Source organism: Botrytis byssoidea (genome assembly GCF_014898295.1).
Source record: "Botrytis byssoidea strain MUCL 94 chromosome Unknown BBYS_001, whole genome shotgun sequence".
Lineage (NCBI taxonomy): Eukaryota > Fungi > Ascomycota > Leotiomycetes > Helotiales > Sclerotiniaceae > Botrytis > Botrytis byssoidea.
The window spans coordinates 2,079,488-2,096,561 of NW_024065842.1; the positions used below are offsets into that span (position 1 = coordinate 2,079,488).

Sequence of the window (17,074 nt, forward strand, 5' to 3'; positions counted from 1 at the left end):
GCCGATAAGTGACCGCTCAGTGACCGCTCAGTGACCGATGATCCGCCGTTCAATTCGGCTTCAACCGTTGTTCAATTTTGAGTTTGACATTGTGCTGGAGTGTCATTTCGTGGTTGTGATGTGGAGGAGTCAAATGATGTCGTCTCACGAGTTCCTTGGAGGAAGAATATAGATTTGTATCCTTGAGCTTGTTAGTATATCCATAAGGATATGTACGATACCGAAAACAGTTACTTTATGGCGTTGGAAGCTGCACTTCTCATGTGACAATGTCTCTCTTTGCTTGCTTGGGCGTAACGTTGAAGAAACATGAAATGGCCAATCTATCTAACTACCTAGTACATCTCCGTAATTTTGTTCATTCCTCGATACTCAATCAAAGAAAAGACAATTGTTATTCAAATTTGAGATTGTATAGGGAGGTAGGATGATCAATTTTGCATAATGAAGATCCAAATTATTAATATTATTCTCAACCGAGGGAAGCGTCACAAATATATGCCATACATAGCAGTAGTAATGGTACACTTGCCATGTTTGTTGAATACCTAGGTAATGGTAATAATGCTAATAAATGTTAATAAATGCTAAATGCTAGATGCTAATAGCCAGCCAACTCATCAGTCTGGCTCTCTTGCTAGTTCCGTATTTATATCTAATATTTATTTATTATCTTCCCCGCAACTTTTGCTTATACATGGATATCTACTGGTAGGTATCGTATACGTATGAGCGAGCCTAATAAAGATCACAAGTTGTAACAGCCTCGCTTTGATTTAACAAATCACATCAAGTACACCTCCTACTCCTCCTACTCCTCCTACCTACCCAGGTAAGCAAACGACAAATCATTCAAATCAACCAAACCTCAATTAATCAATCAATCTTTCATCTTCTCTCCTTCTTAAACCTTTCTTGTCTTTAATTCACTACCTACCTTACGTCTCTTAAATTCATACCATTATTTAATATTCTTCCGTTTCATATTTCCTGTAGCCGATTAAAGTTGCCGTGTATAAAACAACCTCTCCGACCCTTGTTCATACATTCGTTCATATACACTTTCGACGTTAACAGCCGTAACTACCACTCTTTGTAATCCTTTCATTATCTAGTAACACTACAATCAACCGTATGGCCCAGGTCAAAATGCCAGAGGTACAAGAAATGCTTTGTCCTTTTTGTGGCTTCAAAACAGAGAGTGAATATCAAATAATGGTTTGTTCATTTTCCGAAATATTACTTTGGGAAAAAAAAAGAGATCATCCCGTGTGCTAATGAAAAGAAAGTTACATTTGGAAACATTACATGCGGAAGGACAGTCACCATTCGTAGCAAAAGATAGTGCGAGTGTTGTCGCCATGGTAAATCAAGATGATGTTAACTATGCCGATTGTCCGATTGATGGATGTGGAGAAATGGTGTTGTTTGATGAGCTTGATAGCCATATCGAGATGCACGGAGAAGAAGATGGCAATATGGACCTGGATACTCCCGCGTCGGGGCCTTTTAGACAAGAAGTCAAGAACGGTGCTGGTAAAGATGCTAGTTTTGGTACGAAACTCACACACGCACTGCGAAATATCGATGATGGACATGATTACGAAACCCGAGAGCCACCGCCAGCGCAAGCCGGGACAAAAGCATGGAGAGATATCTTGAAAATGCCTGATATCACTCTGAAATCACAGTCCAAACCTCCTCCTGCCAAGGGTACTCGTCAGTTAGGTGTAGGTTCTGACTTTTTCAAATGTTAATTGTCACATGATATTGACCTCTTTCGTGAACAGAAAGCAGAGCTTGGTCCCCATGCGCATGAGAAGCAAATGCCGTCATGGCTCGTGAAACTGCTTCAAGCAGATGGCCAGTATAAGACGATCAACAGGATCAATGCAGATGGTCAATTGAGGAGGGTCAAATATTGCCCGAATCAAGCGGATGGTATTATTCCTGTACTATCCCAGCTTCTGGACCAAGATCGTTCAGTAAGCTATGCTTACCTTTGTGATCCGGCTGTTCTCCACGTTTCAAAACTCATGAGAGAGGGTATGAGATTCACTTCCTTACTGAATTTCTCCTATTAACCATATATTTAGGGGGCTTTTGTGGCTACAGAAACATTCAAATGATGTGTTCGTACATAGTTAAATCCCAATTTCCTGGTCATAAGGTTCTCGGTGATGTTGTTCCAACTATTTTTGACATCCAAGAATATATTGAAAGCGCCTGGGACCAAGGAATAAACTCCCAAGGTCGAATAGAAACTGGTGGAATTCGTGGAACAAGGAAATACATTGGAACTCCCGACGTAAATATCCTCCTCTGCTTCTCCTTTGTTATAATCAGCCATCATATCAATCACTAACATGAACAATAGGCTCAAGCGATGTTTTGCTCTCTTGGAATCCCGTATGCTTTCAAGGCTCTTGAATTTTCTACATTGAACTGACAGCATTGTAGATGTGATACTGCGGCTATGAAAACAAGAAAGGATAGAGGAGACCCTCCAGCAGTCAATCTTTTGTATTCAAAGATCGAGTCTTACTTTTTCGATGGTGCTCTCGATTACAACTGTAAAGTTCGTGATACGTCTCTGCCTCCCATATACTTTCAGCATCCAGGTAAATCCTCAAACTCTCGCTTTCACGTACCTATCTAACTGTTATGTCTCAGGTCACTCAATGACAATAATTGGATTCGAGAAACTGACTGACGGCACAAAAAATCTCCTCGTTTTTGATCCGATGTTCCATGATTCATCAAAAGTCGTCAAACTTGTTGGCGGGCCTGTTCGTACCAAACATCCCGGCGATCTATTGAAAGCTTATAGACGCGGAAACAAGTATCTGAAGAGATACAGTGAATTTGAGCTTCTCAAGTATGTAGCCCTTTAAAAGTCAGCTCCAGCCAATGTAAACCTGAAACTAACATCGTGGTAGACTCGCTCCACAACCGCAGAGTAAGCTGAATTGATGCTATTGGGTGTAATTTTATGAGCCAAGATTCCCAATGGTTGATTCAATTGGCTGGTTGCCGAGCATGGTATGGAGTTTGGGTGTATGAGAAAGGATATGTCGATTTTCTAGCATGGCATCAACTGTAAAACTCACCAGGGAGACTGGCGCAATTTGTAATAGATGTCTCACTACAATCACGAAGAACGTACAGTATACATTTTTGCGAGTATAATTGCAAATCTGAAACTGAAGCTTCCAGATGCAGAATATTAGGAAACCTCTAATATTTTGTTGATAATGTCTACAATTTCTTTGCACTATCAATGTTGGACTTTGAACTCTGAAAATTCTTTTGTAATTTATTCACTCAAGAGACATTGTCCAAGATTGGGAAGACTTCACGGTAAGAAGAAGTTCTATAGTGTAGAGCATACATACATAGTATTTTACGATCAACCCCAACGAGCCCAGTTTATGAAGATTGAAATTGAGAACTCTCCTCAAGAGCTCTTTGCCTTCAAATGCCACAATTTATAGAATTCAATGGATAGTATGTTCTAGCGCGAAACAGTTTTTTTATTAAAAATCTCCGAGTGTGACCTCCAAATGTGCAGTATGATATTTAATATGATATAATATGATGTGTACAATAATACAAAAGCGAAGATAGGGGAATAGGTATCTGTAGCATAGCATAGCATAGCATTCTTCGCCATCATACCATTCTCTCCATGAAATACACGAATTCTTTGGCTCCAACTCACGGTGCACCTTTTGCGAATGAGAACTTCCCGAAAGGAATTAGATAAAGAGATCTTGTTTTGTTCCATTGATGCAACCTCCCATATAAAATTACATGCCGATATGTCCCCGTCCCCAAATGTAGGAGCCGAGAAACTTCATATATTTGATTGCTTGATAAAATGCCGAGCAATTTGTTCCCAGCCGACCCACGCTCCTTTTCTTTCCTTCATTGATACTCTGAATATGAAAATACCCTCCTCCTTCCATTGATGCTTTCAAAATTACATTGAAGTGAGAAACGCCAAATTAATACAGCCAAAGCCAAAGCCAAAAGCTACCCACGCCAATCCCTAAGTGCGAGTCACTTCCCATGATCTCGCAAAGTAATATCAAGAAGATAGATTTATCTCCGTCCTCGCAACTATGACCCCAACGCTAAAAGAACAGAATAATAATGTAATTGCGTACTGAGAAAAACCTCCATGACATCAACGACGATGCGCATAAGGATCCCCTATCGGCTCTCGGTCTCTGTATCGATCTCTCCCACGATCATGATTGGGACTACGACTTCGACTATCGCGAGGTTCTCGGGAACCTCGATTGTCGTAGTCGTGTCTAGTTCCATTACTATGTCGTGGACGATCATCTCGTGGTGGGCGGTCATCTCGAGGTGGACGATCATCTCTTGGTCGCCTGTTCGTGTTATAACTTGGGATATACGTATCGATATTCCCACCACCACCTCCGGCTCTACTGCGAGGAAGAGACGCGTGCTCACGATCACGATGGCCACGGCCATCTAGATCTTGAGATCTGGATCGGTGACCATGTGAATCTGATCTTCCACCGTCATAAGCGAAATCAGTGGGCGGTGGTGGTCGTGGTGGTAAACCTCGATCATCTCTTCTCCAAGCTGGTTTGCGATCATCGTATTGTTGATGCGGTGGGCCACTATTTCTGTAGCCACCGTGTGGAGGAGGGGGAGGGTAGCGACCGTTTTGATGACTTCGATTACTGGAATAGTTATCATATCCTTGCCCGCTTCCATTTCGGTCCCACTGATCCGGTCCCATGCCTACATCGCCTCCCTTGGGAGGTGGTGGGGCCTGTTTTTGGCCCCGATGCTGCTTTGAATCGAATTCATGTGATGATTCTAGGATCGGTATGTCGTGCGGGTCTAGCGGTAAAGGAGAGTTTTTGAAGTATGGATGCTTTAATGCATCAATCGCGTTGGTGCGCTTTTTCCAATCGAGTTTAAGCAATTCCTGCAATAAAGAGATAGCACCTGAGCCTTGTTCTCGAAATTTCTGTGCTAACGTCGAAGGGCGCGGTGGGCTGAAGTTGAGTCCTTGAGCTTTGGGTAACAATCTCCATCCAGGCATGTTCTCCTCGTTGGGAGTGCCACACAAGTCGAAAATTAGTTTAAGCTGCTGCTCCTCGCTCTCGCCTTGGAGGATTGGTTTTCCAAGGAACATTTCGCCAAAGACGCAACTGGTGATCATTAGTGAAATTTCGAAATCAAGGTGTTAAACATACCCGACTCCCCAGATATCAATCGCTGGAGTATAGTTTTGCAATTCCAAAAAAAGTTCCGGAGGACGGTACCATCTTGTAACCACTACAACAGTATAATGCGCTTTTGCTTCTCCATTCCCCTTTCCTGCAACTGGCACAGGCTCATTATAGTGTCGCGCCAGACCAAAATCGGCAATTTGAAGTATACCTTTATTGTTGATCAATATATTTGCAGCTTTGATGTCTCGGTGAAGAATATTGTTGTTGTGAATGAATTCCATCCCTTTGAGTAGCTGCAGCATATAACACTTGATTTGTGGTTCCGTAAAATGAATATTCGGGTTCTTCAAAAGGCCTGATAAATCGTGGTCGAAGTAGGGAGTGACCATATACATAATGGCCTTTTTCTTCTTATCACTGTTCTTCTGCGGGTGCTCGACGGCCATCTCTTCCAGACTCAAGACATTTTCATGCGAAAGGAGTTTAAGGGTTTTGATTTCGCGAAGAGCTGTGATTGGAAATCCATCCTTCTCGTTGATCATTAGGATCTTTTTCAGAGCAACAACCATGCCAGTTTTTTTGGATTTGGCTTTGTGTACCTCTCCAAATGTACCCTCTCCGATTTTTCCCATGACCTCATAATCTGAAATTCTGGAGCAACCGCGAAATGAGCTTTGCGCCCGAGTATGATGGCGCGCATGCTCTGGAGTATAGGTGCCATTGGTAGCTTGCGGCGCTGGTCGTGATGGGGTCGCCATTCTGGCAGAAAACGAAGACGGAGACAGGGAACCTTGTTGTGTGCGCGTAGGTTATCGAGTATGCGATCTTGCAGTTGTGGATTTCGAGAGTTTTTTTTGAAAAGAAATGACGTCTGTCTCGAATGGTGTTCGATGAAAGGGTAGGTAGATAAAACCAAAAGCTTCGATTTCAGGGCTCGTGTTGCGAGGTTATGATTGATCTTAACAGCATTGTTGCCTTCCCCAGTACAATAGGAAGCGGAGAGACAGTAGGAAAGAGATTGATTTCGATGAAGAAAATTTATAGTACAGTACACAATAGAAAATGTGAATTAATTACAAAGGTTCAAAGTTATCGGGCGAGTACCCAGCTTTCTGGTATGTGGCCTTGAATTTCGGGCATTTACATCACATTTAGCTCCCGGGCCGGATTTCAAAGTTATGTATGAACGACTGGCACTCAATCTGCATATTGAACACTCACTTCTGAAAGCAACACGAGCCAACGACCATCGTAAGTCGTCCGTACGCCTGCTATTAACTGCACAGAATCTGTTCTCTGCTATATTTGTATCTGGCACTAAACGCTTAGCAGCACAATGGCACAACCACCTCCAGGACCCGGAGGACTCTACAGAGCTCCACCTATATACAGATTCGCTGGTACAGCATTGGGAGCAAGCATGTGGTTCTTCGTATGTACACTCATGCAACCTTCTCACTATTGCCATGCTAATTCGTATACAGTTGATGTACCGCGCGAAGAAAGATGGTACGGCCACTCAATGAATCTAGTCAAAACAATACAGAAACTGACACAATTTAGGTCCTGCTTTGTTGGGCTGGAAGCATCCTTGGGATCATTGAACGTCAGAATGACAAAATGGTACAGAGGCAGTCAGGATCTATCCATGTGCTGCCAGGACCCAGACAATCAAGAGATATCGTCCAAAGCAGACTCTGGAATCACAACACGGATAGTGGGCCAAGAACTGTACATATTGAAGGAAATATATCATTGGGCATTGGAGTTAAAATTAAGTCAATTATACGTGGTCTACCGGTTCTACAGTGTCTATGTTATTAGGCAGAGCTGGGCTTCTCAAACAAATAGTGGGATACACCCCATGTATCTCCACCTTCATAAGCAAATAATTCGGCGCACTGTGATCGAGTTAGCAAAGAATATTTGAAGAAACAGAAGAAAGTAACTTACTGCTAGGTAAAAGATTTGCCAGCGGTAGTACCACATTGCGGTATCCTTCTCGCCATATGTTTCTGTGAGGTGAGGCCAAATCTCCTGCTTGCTAGCTACCATCTTCGACAGCCAATCCTACAATTGTTATCAGTATGGAAGACGAAAGTTTAAACTGAATCATAGACTCACTTCGCAAGTCTTTGCGTAATGCTGGCCATTCACCCACCATTGCCTCTCGAGTTTGAGGTCCTTCTGGAAGAATAACAACAAATCGGCTGAGGGCATGGTACCTCCAGACTACAACATCCATGAGTCAGTAACTGCCTTTGAAGGGATTTTTTGAAGTATAATCAGAGCTCAAAAGATTATCAGAAACCATAAGCGATGCAGCGAGATTGCATCACACTCCCAGATTCCAAAATGTAATTCCAAGTCTAGAAAATTGATTCTACTTACGAAAAAGTGTGTGCTCATCCATCCTTCCTCAAAGTCGTAAGGTGTAGTCTTGTGAGCAAAAATGTGAACAAATAGTTTCCCCCCTGGCTTCAGGGCTCTTCCGACCTTTGACATTAGTAGTTCGTAGTTTTTCATATGTTCAAAGAGCTTCGTCTAATTAGCCATTGCCTCGATCGGCTTCTTGCATGTGACTTGCCTCAATGGATACAACTCGGTCGAAACTCTCTTTTTCAAACTCATAATCGACGACATTACCAGTGATGACTGTCAAATTGTTGAGTCCTTTCTCCTTGGCTTTCTCGTCAATGTATAGCTTCTGGGTTCTTGAGTTCGAGAACGCTGTGATTTTAGAATTTGGGAGAACTTCAGCAAAGTACAATGCTCCTGAACCCCAACCACACCTGAATTACATTAGTTCATACCACCCCATTTTTTAGACCTCGTGTCTAGAGCTCAGAAACACTCACCCAAGATCCAAGATGCTCATCCCATCTTTTAATCCAGCCTTCTTCACATAAGTTCCCAACATTTCCACTTCCGCCTGACCCAATGTTTCACTACCCTTGGGGTACAGGCAACAGCTATACTTCATTCTCGGCCCCAAACAAGCAGCAAGAACGCCAGTTCCAACCTCATAATGCTGTTCATTGGCAGCGGCCGTCTCAATAGCAATAGGACGACTTCGAAGAAGCTCTACATAGTTCATTTTACGCTCATAGGCCTCTTCCAATGAAGTACTCTTGATCAACTCAATTCGCTCACGCAATTGGCGACGAATACCGAGCCGGATTACAGCATTTGGGAGATATCCTCCATCGAGGATCCAGTCTGGGAAAATGTTAGTTGCCACTGTCATGCAGGATCTGAAGTACGATGACGTAGATTGGATTTACCATAGTTCATGATTAGCAGTTCAAAGATGTCAAAGGTTGAAGAACCAGAAGATAGTTCCCGTGAATATTTCTGGGGATTAAGGGAACTAAAATACAGATTGTTTCTGGGAGTTCGGGATCTCTGTGTTTAGGAATGTTCAAAGCGCGGGTGGGTGCGCGGAAGAGTCCCCAGTTAATATCATCATCTAAAATATACTTCGGTACCCGTAGCTCCTGTTAGCTTTCATGCTAGTGCTTGTCCAGTAAGTTAACTTTTCGCGCTTACCAGAGCGTGTTTTTATTATATGCCGGGCCCATGCATTTGCTGAAAACATATCAATAATGAGAATATTCTATAAATAATCTTATTTTAATTTAGATTATAAGATTTATATAATAAAATTTCTTAAATAAATAATATATACTATATATAATCTATATATAAAGTTAGTATTTTTCAAAAATTGATATTTTTGTTTATAGAGAGTAATATTCAATAAAAAGATGCTCTGGTATATAATCAAGTTTTTAATAATCGAGCATTGCTAAATAATTTGATTGAAAATAATTATACAAACAATTCCAAAAATTCAAGTAGATTCAACGGGAATCTGGGTATCATGCCAGGCTACTGTAAGATTCTTATAAACCATCTATTTTCCAGCTTGTGTACAAATATAATTACATTTACATTATGGGTTGCGTTTTTGTTCATTGGCCGCAGCCATTATTGCATTGAACTCAAGCGCATCTCCTCCAACACCAACTTGTATGTCTTCCTCTGCTTAGGCTTCCGGCTGATTGACGTCTTCACAATACCCAAATATTTTCCAAGTTTCGGTAGCAGATAATTCTCAGATGTCCATGCCAGCGAGATATATCCAATACCTAGAAGCAGAATAAAAACCTCGAAGTCCCAACTCAGTTCAGTTAGTTGCATAAAATTCGCCAACCATTGCGAAGGATCAAAGAGCATATACAATGAGAATAGTAATGCTACGACAATCGTGACGACAAAAGGCACTAATGAATAATTAGTCGTCAAGAAGAAAGAAGAAAGAAGAGCAAATACTTACGATTATGTGCCATGGACTGACGGAAAGGCTTCCCGACACTAAGGACGATTCCAGAGAGAATGTATTCGAAGCATGATACCAAAAACAACGTAGTATTTTCGGAGTTTTCAATGTTAGATTCATCCTTGTTAAGGTGTGGAGGAATGAACCAAGGCTGCTGTCGCACTGCTTGAAATGCAATGGCTTGAATGAGAATGCAAATAGTAATTTGACCTAGCAGTGGCGTCAAGACCTTCCTTGATACAAGATTGGCTGTAGGACGTTTCTGGCATAGAGTAGGGAAAGGTCCAGTCCATCCCATGAAGATGGCGATAGGCAAGATTAGTATTAGATCAATGAAGAGAAATTGAAAGTCCCCGAGGTTTGATGCCGATGCGTATAAGAAGCTCACAGAAGTGAATTGAATGGCCGAGTACAGACTCATGTATTTGAAACAGCTGAAGCTGGTCACTAGAGCTGCTCTGCCCTCACGTATAACTTCGGGAACACAGGTAATGTCAAATACTCGGCTAGTGAATGGCGCAGCGACGGAGGCTTCTGCTTCAGACAACGAGATGCCAACATCTGCGGCTTTCAAAGCACCACAATCGTTCGCGCCATCGCCACAAAATCCGCAGCAGTAATCAATACTCTGTAGTTTCTCCACCAGCTCATGCTTCTCGTCGGGCGACATCCGCGCGAATACTTGGCCACAGACTAACATTCTTTGTACAACGACTGGAGGCGCAAAATCAACAACCCAGCGGAAGACATCTCCGCTCACGGCCAAAGAGTAATTCCTTAGGTTAGATATATCGTAAGGCAAAGACGCATCGCCCTCCACTGGCGGAGGAAGTGGAGTTAAAGTTTGATCGTCGAGTTTATAAATGCCATTGTCAATGCTCTCCCATGACAATCGAGCTTTGGGATCTAGCGAGTTGCCTTCTGCGAAATGGGGTACAAAACAATGAGCGGTCTTGTCGATGAGATTGCATTCTCGGGCGACACTGATGGCTGTCAAAATATTGTCGCCCGTGCACATAACCTTCCTAATACCAGCTTCAGTCAATTCGTCCAACACACCAGCTGTGCTCGGCTTGAGTTTGTTCTCAAAGATAATGAACCCAATGAAGTTCAATTCTGATTCGGTGTCTTCGCGGCTCATCTTCTGCATCTTCACCCAATTAAGCTTCTTGATATGTTTCGTGGCACAAGCAATGACACGAAAGCCTCTATGGGTATAATACGCAAGAAGATCCTCGAAATCACTGGGAAAGCTCTCCGCTTTACAAATATCTTTCATACATTCAGGGGCACCCTTTACATAGATGTCACACCCTTGGGACCCAAAGTTCCGGGCGATTACACTGGCTCGGCGAAGTTGGGAGACAAATTCGAAGGATCTGAGAACGCCAAGTTCAATAGGAGAGTTAGTAGCGTTGTCTTGATCATCCAAATCGTATTCCATGCCTGCCGGGGGTCGCGCAATTGAAGGTGACAATCCTCCCGATTCCTCATCATCGGTATCGCCGGAATTGTGTTGGCCTTCCTCAAAAGACCAACCAGTGAAATCAAACATTTTGAGATCCAGTGGGTCGCCCATAAGTTCATCATCGACGACTCGAAGCGAATGACATGTTGCCATTGTGTAGAGTATGGCTTTGTGGATGTTGTAATCAACTGTCGGGTCACGCTCGTAAGCCGCCCCGGGTAACAAAGATGTTGCATCAGTGAGAATATCACTGAATCTATTGGCGGGCTGATGTACAGCTCTAATGCCAAGCACATCTAGACCATCCTCGGTCAATGTTCCAGTTTTGTCGAAACAAACGATGTCGAGCTTTCCACCGACATTCACTCTTTGAGGACTGATACAAAATATCTGTTTCTTTCTAAGGCGCCCCAGGGCGAAATTGGTTCCAATGGTAAGTGTAGCAGGCAAAGCTGGTGGAACTACAATTGTTATCAGATCAAGAGCTCTGACAACAATCAAGTGCCACGCCAAATTCAAGTGGACAAAGTTTATGAACGATGCGACAAATCCTAGCATCGCAATACCGCCCATGACAGATATGTACCGGAAGGAATCTCTGTAAAATTTGAATCCTGAAGGTTTTGGGAAGAGCATGGACCGAACCAATGCGCCTTTTGTGGTATTGAAGCCTGTTCTGACAGCCATAGCGAGCCCAACTGCCTCGCCATCGTTGTCGTCATGGGGGCGGCGTGCCCTGATGATTTTAGTCCCACAGAACAAGAAATGTTTCGCGAGCTCCGGTGCTACGGATGAAGCAGATAAGTTGAGAAGCCGCAAAGATTCATCGGTAGCAGGAACTTTAGAGACAGGAACGGACTCGCCTAAAAGAGGTCAGAATTTGTCACTTGTGAGATTTGTAGACCTTACCAGTGAGCATGCTTTCATTGACAATGCAATCGCCAGCCAGTAATAGACTATCACAGGGAAATTGTCCTAGTGCAGGATCCGTAACTTCGTAAACATCTCCAGGAACAAGTTCACTTGATGGAACATAACGCCCTAAAAATGTTAGCTTGTGTTTGCGAGAAAAGAAAAACCGAGTGACTTACAGAAGGAATTGCGCAGTACACGAACGTCACATTCAAATTTTGAAATCTCTCTCAATCGTTTCATTGTCTTTGGTTGAATTGTTAGTGTGTATAATACAATCTGTCAGGTATGTATATGTACTCACCGATTTAGTCTCTAGAAGTGTAGTAGTAATGCTCACAGCGGATATGACAAATATGCACGCAGCGTAGTAATAGTACTGATCCATTGACCATAAAATAAGACTGGCAACCTGGAAGACATAGAACGGGTGGAATGCCTAAGCTAATTAGTAGGGATTTCTTCCAGGTGAGAGGATCATAAAGTACCTCATCCACAAGAAGTTGAGGAACAGTCTTCTGTTTGATGTCGATCATGTTATTTCCGAATACTAGTTCTCTATTTTCCTTTTCCTCTCCACTGATTCCAGAACGAATGGATTTTACGTCGGTCCATGCCGGATCCTTCCAGCCTGTGAGCTATTAGTTAGTGTGGTTCAATTATGACAGTAAGTTCACACAGGCTAGAAATAGCCCACGAATTCCAATAGTTTGGGTTGTGTTCCGACAATGAGGAAGCCTTGAACCTGGAATATTTCAAAGAGGCTGAGTCTGCCCAACGCATTGGGATATCAACCTGTGATACACAATCCCAGGTTCTCGTTCATTGGAACCCTTCAAATTGAGGGTACCGTGATTGCTTGTGGACTATTGAAGCCCGTGGGGCAGTCAGATAGGGATGAAACTCACTATTACAAAGGACGAATCTATCCTTTAAGGGATTGAATGAGAAGCGCATATAACGATAATCAAGAATACGTAAGTTGTCCAAAATTGGGTCATCGTCATAATCATAAGACATGTATTTCTTTTCTGACAGCCCGAAGACTGTAGAAAGAGAGCGCCCGTATTCCTTTGATTCGACATCTTGAACAACAAATTCTCCCCATTGGTTCTACGCACACAAATCAAGTCAGCACGCGCATTGTTGCAGTTTAAGGGGGGTACTCGGAGTCGCTTGAAAAGAATATTGGAATTTCGAGTATACGATTATTACTGACTTCAATGACAACCCAAGTACATTCTCTCAGCGGTGATGGAGTACCAATGATCCGAACTTGCCAGCGTGGTAACCATCGTAGCAAAAGATAACCAAGACCAAAGGAAAGGATACAGATGGCCAAGTATAGCGCAAATCCAAAAGTACTTGTTCGAAAACCAGCGACTACTATAGTGAGGTCCTCTGTGATGATATATATTTTTTGATTAGTTCGATGACCTTGTCCAAGATTGCTCCCATCTGTTCTTGCACTGTCGCTGCGTAATAATCGATCATGCACGGAATTTCTGGATTCTATGGTTGACGTCCTTCTCATAGCCAACCCGGCAGCTTCTAGGTCCGAATCTTCCTCTTGAAATTGAATGTCGTCTTCTTCATCTATAATAGCGCTATCGTCTTCGTCCTCGGTGCTTCGCAAAAGCTCATCGTCGTCGTTCTCTTGATAATAGGTGAAACTTGCGGTAGAATCTGCTCGCGAGCGTCGATGTGCGAAGGATGCAATACTAGAGGGAACTGATTCGGAAACAGCACCCGAAAACATCTCATCGTGTGCCATCTCAACATCATCCATGAAACTTGTGGTGGACACATTGGAATCTCTTCTGTAAAGCCCATGGCGACTCGTTCCCCTATAATTTGCGATCGAGCTGCTTCGCCGCGACCGGTGGCCTGCAGCAGCAGAACCATTGGACTCTGCCATACTGAATTGACGAAAATATAAAGCTTTTGAGCTGAAAACCGACTAATTATGAAGGTGAAATATACATTATCGGTGAATGGCCAAAATGTTGGCAGCCAACCTAGAAGCTTAGAAAAAGTTATAATTTCGTAGCGCGGCGCGATTCAACAAGCAGTACTAGGAAAGTCTTACTACAGTACCCAGTATTCACTAGACGATTAAAATGCCTAGGTACCAAGGTGGTTCGGCGTATCTACCTGGTTATTGGTCATCTTAATCTCAACCTCAACCTCAGGTTCTTTATTTTCGCCCCGCCTTATCGGCTATTTCAGAAGTCGTGGTAGCCCGCAATCACAATCTAAATAAATCTTGGACGCTAAGATCCAACAACTTCTCAACCTCCACCTCAAGAACTTTTCTTCTTAAGAACATCGCCACGAGACAAAATCTCTCACACCCCAAGAGATACCTTCCCTTCTTTTATCAACCTACTCAAATAATTCAAAGAGTCGAAAAGATGTCGGACATTCCAAAGAAAAACAACCCCCAAACCGCTCCGTAAGTTTCAAAATAGACATTCCAAATACTTCAAAAAATTCCATTTACAATATTGACATTTAAATTCTCAGTACTCCTCAAAATACCCCAATGAACAACGCTCCTATTTCATCGCATGCTCAGCAACCAGGTGTTGGCACGATTAAGGAAGGTACGTTGTTACTCCGTCCTACACCGAGTTTTTAAGCCAATGACTGACATTCATCTTGCAGAGGAGTTCGACCGCGCTACAGCAGCCTCCATTTTCGCACAAAACCCAAAACTTGTCGAAATGATTCAAGGAAAGCTTGGCTCCCTTGTAGGCCGTTCATCTGGTTACGTCGAATCCCTCCCTACACCCGTCCGTCGTCGCGTTGCCGGCCTCAAGGGCGTTCAGAAAGAACATTCGAAGTTAGAGGCCGAATTCCAAGAAGAGGTATTGGAGCTTGAGAAGAAGTACTTCGCCAAGTTCACTCCTCTTTACCAGAAGAGAGCTAAGATCGTCAACGGTGAAGTTGAGCCTACCGAGGAGGAGATTAAGTCGGGTGAGGAGGACGATGAAGAGCACGACGCAGAACAAGCCGAAAAGGTCGATGAGTCTGCCGAGAAGATTTCCGGTATCCCAGAATTCTGGCTTTCCGCCATGAAGAACCAAGTTTCGCTTGCCGAAATGATCACAGATAGAGATGAGGCCGCCCTCAAGGACTTGACCGATATCCAAATGGAATACCTTGACAAACCTGGTTTCCGTTTGATTTTCCAATTTGCCGACAACGAGTTCTTCACTAACAAGACAATTACCAAGACTTACTTCTATCAAAACGAGAGTGGCTACGGTGGAGACTTCATCTATGACCATGCTGAGGGTGACAAGATCAACTGGAAGGAAGGCAAAGATTTGACTGTTCGAGTTGAGAGCAAGAAGCAACGCAACAAGAGTAAGTTTGTTACAACTTCGTCATGCTTGGATTCTACTAATTATCACTTCAGACACAAAGCAAACCCGTGTTGTTAAGAAGACGGTCCCAACAGAGTCCTTCTTCAACTTCTTCTCCCCACCCAAGGCACCTACCGACGAGGACGATGATGACTTGGCTTCGGATATTGAGGAGCGTCTTGAGCTTGATTACCAGTTGGGTGAAGATATTAAGGAGAAGCTTATTCCACGTGCAATCGATTGGTTCACTGGTGAGGCCCTTCAATTCGAGGAATTGGATGACGATTTGGAGGAAGGCGATTTTGAGGATGAAGACGATGAGGAAGATATGAGTGAAGACCGTGATGATGATGAAGATGAGTCGGATGAGGACGTAAGTTGTCAGATACCCATTTTATCTACATGAACTAACAGAAATTAGGATGATGCTGCGAAGCCCAAGCAAGAGGCTGCTGAGTGTAAGCAGAGTTAGATGAAATTTTGAGGGTCATCGATATTTTCACTCCCTGACTACCTTTCTAAAGGAACGACGTTCTTGGCCTAATAGTACCTCCGAAGTGCTTTGGCACACAAAGTCGTTCAGGAAGCATAGTCCGCAATTGCATAGGTGTTTTTCCCAAACTGCATTTTTGATCCGGTATTTTACTCGCTTCTATTAGAATAGCCTAATTGCTTAAGAAGCTTACATCCCTTCCATATTTTTGATCTCTATTTTCCACTGGTAATCCCCATGGAGTATGTAGATTTCTTCTTAGGAAAAGTCAAATGACAATCACGATTCCATTCAAGTCCATATCAGTTTCTGCATTTGTGAGGAGAATAAAAAGAATGAGGTTGTGAAAGCAACATTGCATTCCTAGTTCGTGTACACATCATGTCGTTCGAATGAAATCTGTTGAACATGTGAATTGGTACCTACTAGGTAGGTCTCATCAATTTGAACAATTTTACCCCGCGTCAACAAAACAGATGGAAAATGAAATTTTTTGCAGGGTTCTCTTCCCAGACTTCAGCCTTCTGAGTGAAATAAAATATGTGGGTGAATTACGCACCGCGCGAAATGATTTATAATGTAATATTCTCCCAGGTTCCGATTGCAATTCTTTCTGAAATGTTGTTCCTTTGAAATCTTCCATATCAATCTCGAAGTCAAGCACCATGGGTAGCGATATCAAACTCCTCATATTAAAAGCGTTTCAATACCTAGACATTCTTCAGCATCATCTAACTCGGATTGCTTGGTCAAGTGGTCCTTCAGGTCCAATGCAAGGGATCTAATTTGGTGTGCAATTTATCTATTTTGTGCATGTAATATCAGATTTCGACAGTCTATATGGGATCCTGTCTACACTCAAAGGGTTTCTTTCTTGAAGAGATATCTTGCAAAGCTATCCTCATATTTCAAATGCCCCGACTATACATTATAAATCACACACATTCATTCACATGTGCAAACGAATTATGTCGAAACAATCAAACCCGAATTCCTTTAAGTGTTGATCTCTTACGAAAGTTTATCTTAGACCCCTGGACTATTATCAACGCCCCCCCTCTCTTCCCCTACGGACGAACTTGTCATCTACACTGCTTACCTACCCTCGCTATACGTAGGAGAAAAAGGAGGCCGAAATCGATTATCTCAATAATAAATTCTACAACGAATTAAGCACAAATGAAATTATAAGAATTAATAGTATTAAACAAATCTCTAGATACCTTGTCTTTAGTTATGTTACTATCTAATTTTAATTTTCTGAATTGT

At 42.7% G+C, this 17,074-nt stretch overlaps 6 protein-coding genes across 6 annotated transcripts; 3 read left to right on the plus strand and 3 right to left on the minus strand.

The window, feature by feature from the left end:
- The first annotated feature begins 810 nt into the window (after positions 1 to 810).
- Positions 811 to 3,524, plus strand: EAE97_000624 (uncharacterized protein). Its single transcript, XM_038871134.1, has 8 exons — positions 811 to 1,218; positions 1,290 to 1,730; positions 1,791 to 2,046; positions 2,097 to 2,308; positions 2,378 to 2,409; positions 2,461 to 2,621; positions 2,674 to 2,878; positions 2,940 to 3,524. Exons 1-8 carry the CDS (start codon positions 1,135 to 1,137, stop codon positions 2,971 to 2,973), a joined length of 1,425 nt encoding a protein of 474 aa, XP_038738495.1. The 5' UTR covers positions 811 to 1,134; the 3' UTR covers positions 2,974 to 3,524.
- EAE97_000625 (uncharacterized protein) lies at positions 3,518 to 6,357 on the minus strand. Its single transcript, XM_038871135.1, has 2 exons — positions 5,241 to 6,357; positions 3,518 to 5,195 (listed from the first exon to the last, which is right to left on the minus strand). The coding sequence occupies exons 1-2, from the start codon at positions 5,975 to 5,977 to the stop codon at positions 4,190 to 4,192; spliced, it is 1,743 nt and encodes a 580-aa protein (XP_038738496.1). The 5' UTR covers positions 5,978 to 6,357; the 3' UTR covers positions 3,518 to 4,189.
- Positions 6,358 to 7,045, plus strand: EAE97_000626 (uncharacterized protein). Its single transcript, XM_038871136.1, has 4 exons — positions 6,358 to 6,470; positions 6,552 to 6,651; positions 6,704 to 6,728; positions 6,783 to 7,045. Exons 3-4 carry the CDS (start codon positions 6,726 to 6,728, stop codon positions 7,041 to 7,043), a joined length of 264 nt encoding a protein of 87 aa, XP_038738497.1. The 5' UTR covers positions 6,358 to 6,470; positions 6,552 to 6,651; positions 6,704 to 6,725; the 3' UTR covers positions 7,044 to 7,045.
- EAE97_000627 (uncharacterized protein) lies at positions 7,040 to 8,702 on the minus strand (the record flags this gene model as incomplete). Its single annotated transcript, XM_038871137.1, has 7 exons — positions 8,504 to 8,702; positions 8,078 to 8,438; positions 7,807 to 8,011; positions 7,611 to 7,757; positions 7,344 to 7,451; positions 7,173 to 7,289; positions 7,040 to 7,120 (listed from the first exon to the last, which is right to left on the minus strand). The coding sequence occupies exons 1-7, from the start codon at positions 8,511 to 8,513 to the stop codon at positions 7,040 to 7,042; spliced, it is 1,029 nt and encodes a 342-aa protein (XP_038738498.1). The 5' UTR covers positions 8,514 to 8,702.
- Positions 8,703 to 9,209: 507 nt separating this feature from the next.
- On the minus strand, positions 9,210 to 13,859 carry EAE97_000628 (uncharacterized protein; the record flags this gene model as incomplete). The annotated part of the gene is made up of 8 exons (XM_038871138.1): positions 9,210 to 9,505; positions 9,559 to 11,892; positions 11,939 to 12,070; positions 12,121 to 12,187; positions 12,246 to 12,380; positions 12,430 to 12,572; positions 12,850 to 13,054; positions 13,161 to 13,859. 8 exons carry the CDS (start codon positions 13,857 to 13,859, stop codon positions 9,210 to 9,212), a joined length of 4,011 nt encoding a protein of 1,336 aa, XP_038738499.1.
- Positions 13,860 to 14,355: 496 nt separating this feature from the next.
- EAE97_000629 (uncharacterized protein) lies at positions 14,356 to 15,784 on the plus strand (the record flags this gene model as incomplete). Its single annotated transcript, XM_038871139.1, has 5 exons — positions 14,356 to 14,396; positions 14,468 to 14,547; positions 14,609 to 15,313; positions 15,366 to 15,685; positions 15,734 to 15,784. The coding sequence occupies 5 exons, from the start codon at positions 14,356 to 14,358 to the stop codon at positions 15,782 to 15,784; spliced, it is 1,197 nt and encodes a 398-aa protein (XP_038738500.1).
- Between the last annotated feature and the right edge of the window lie 1,290 nt (positions 15,785 to 17,074).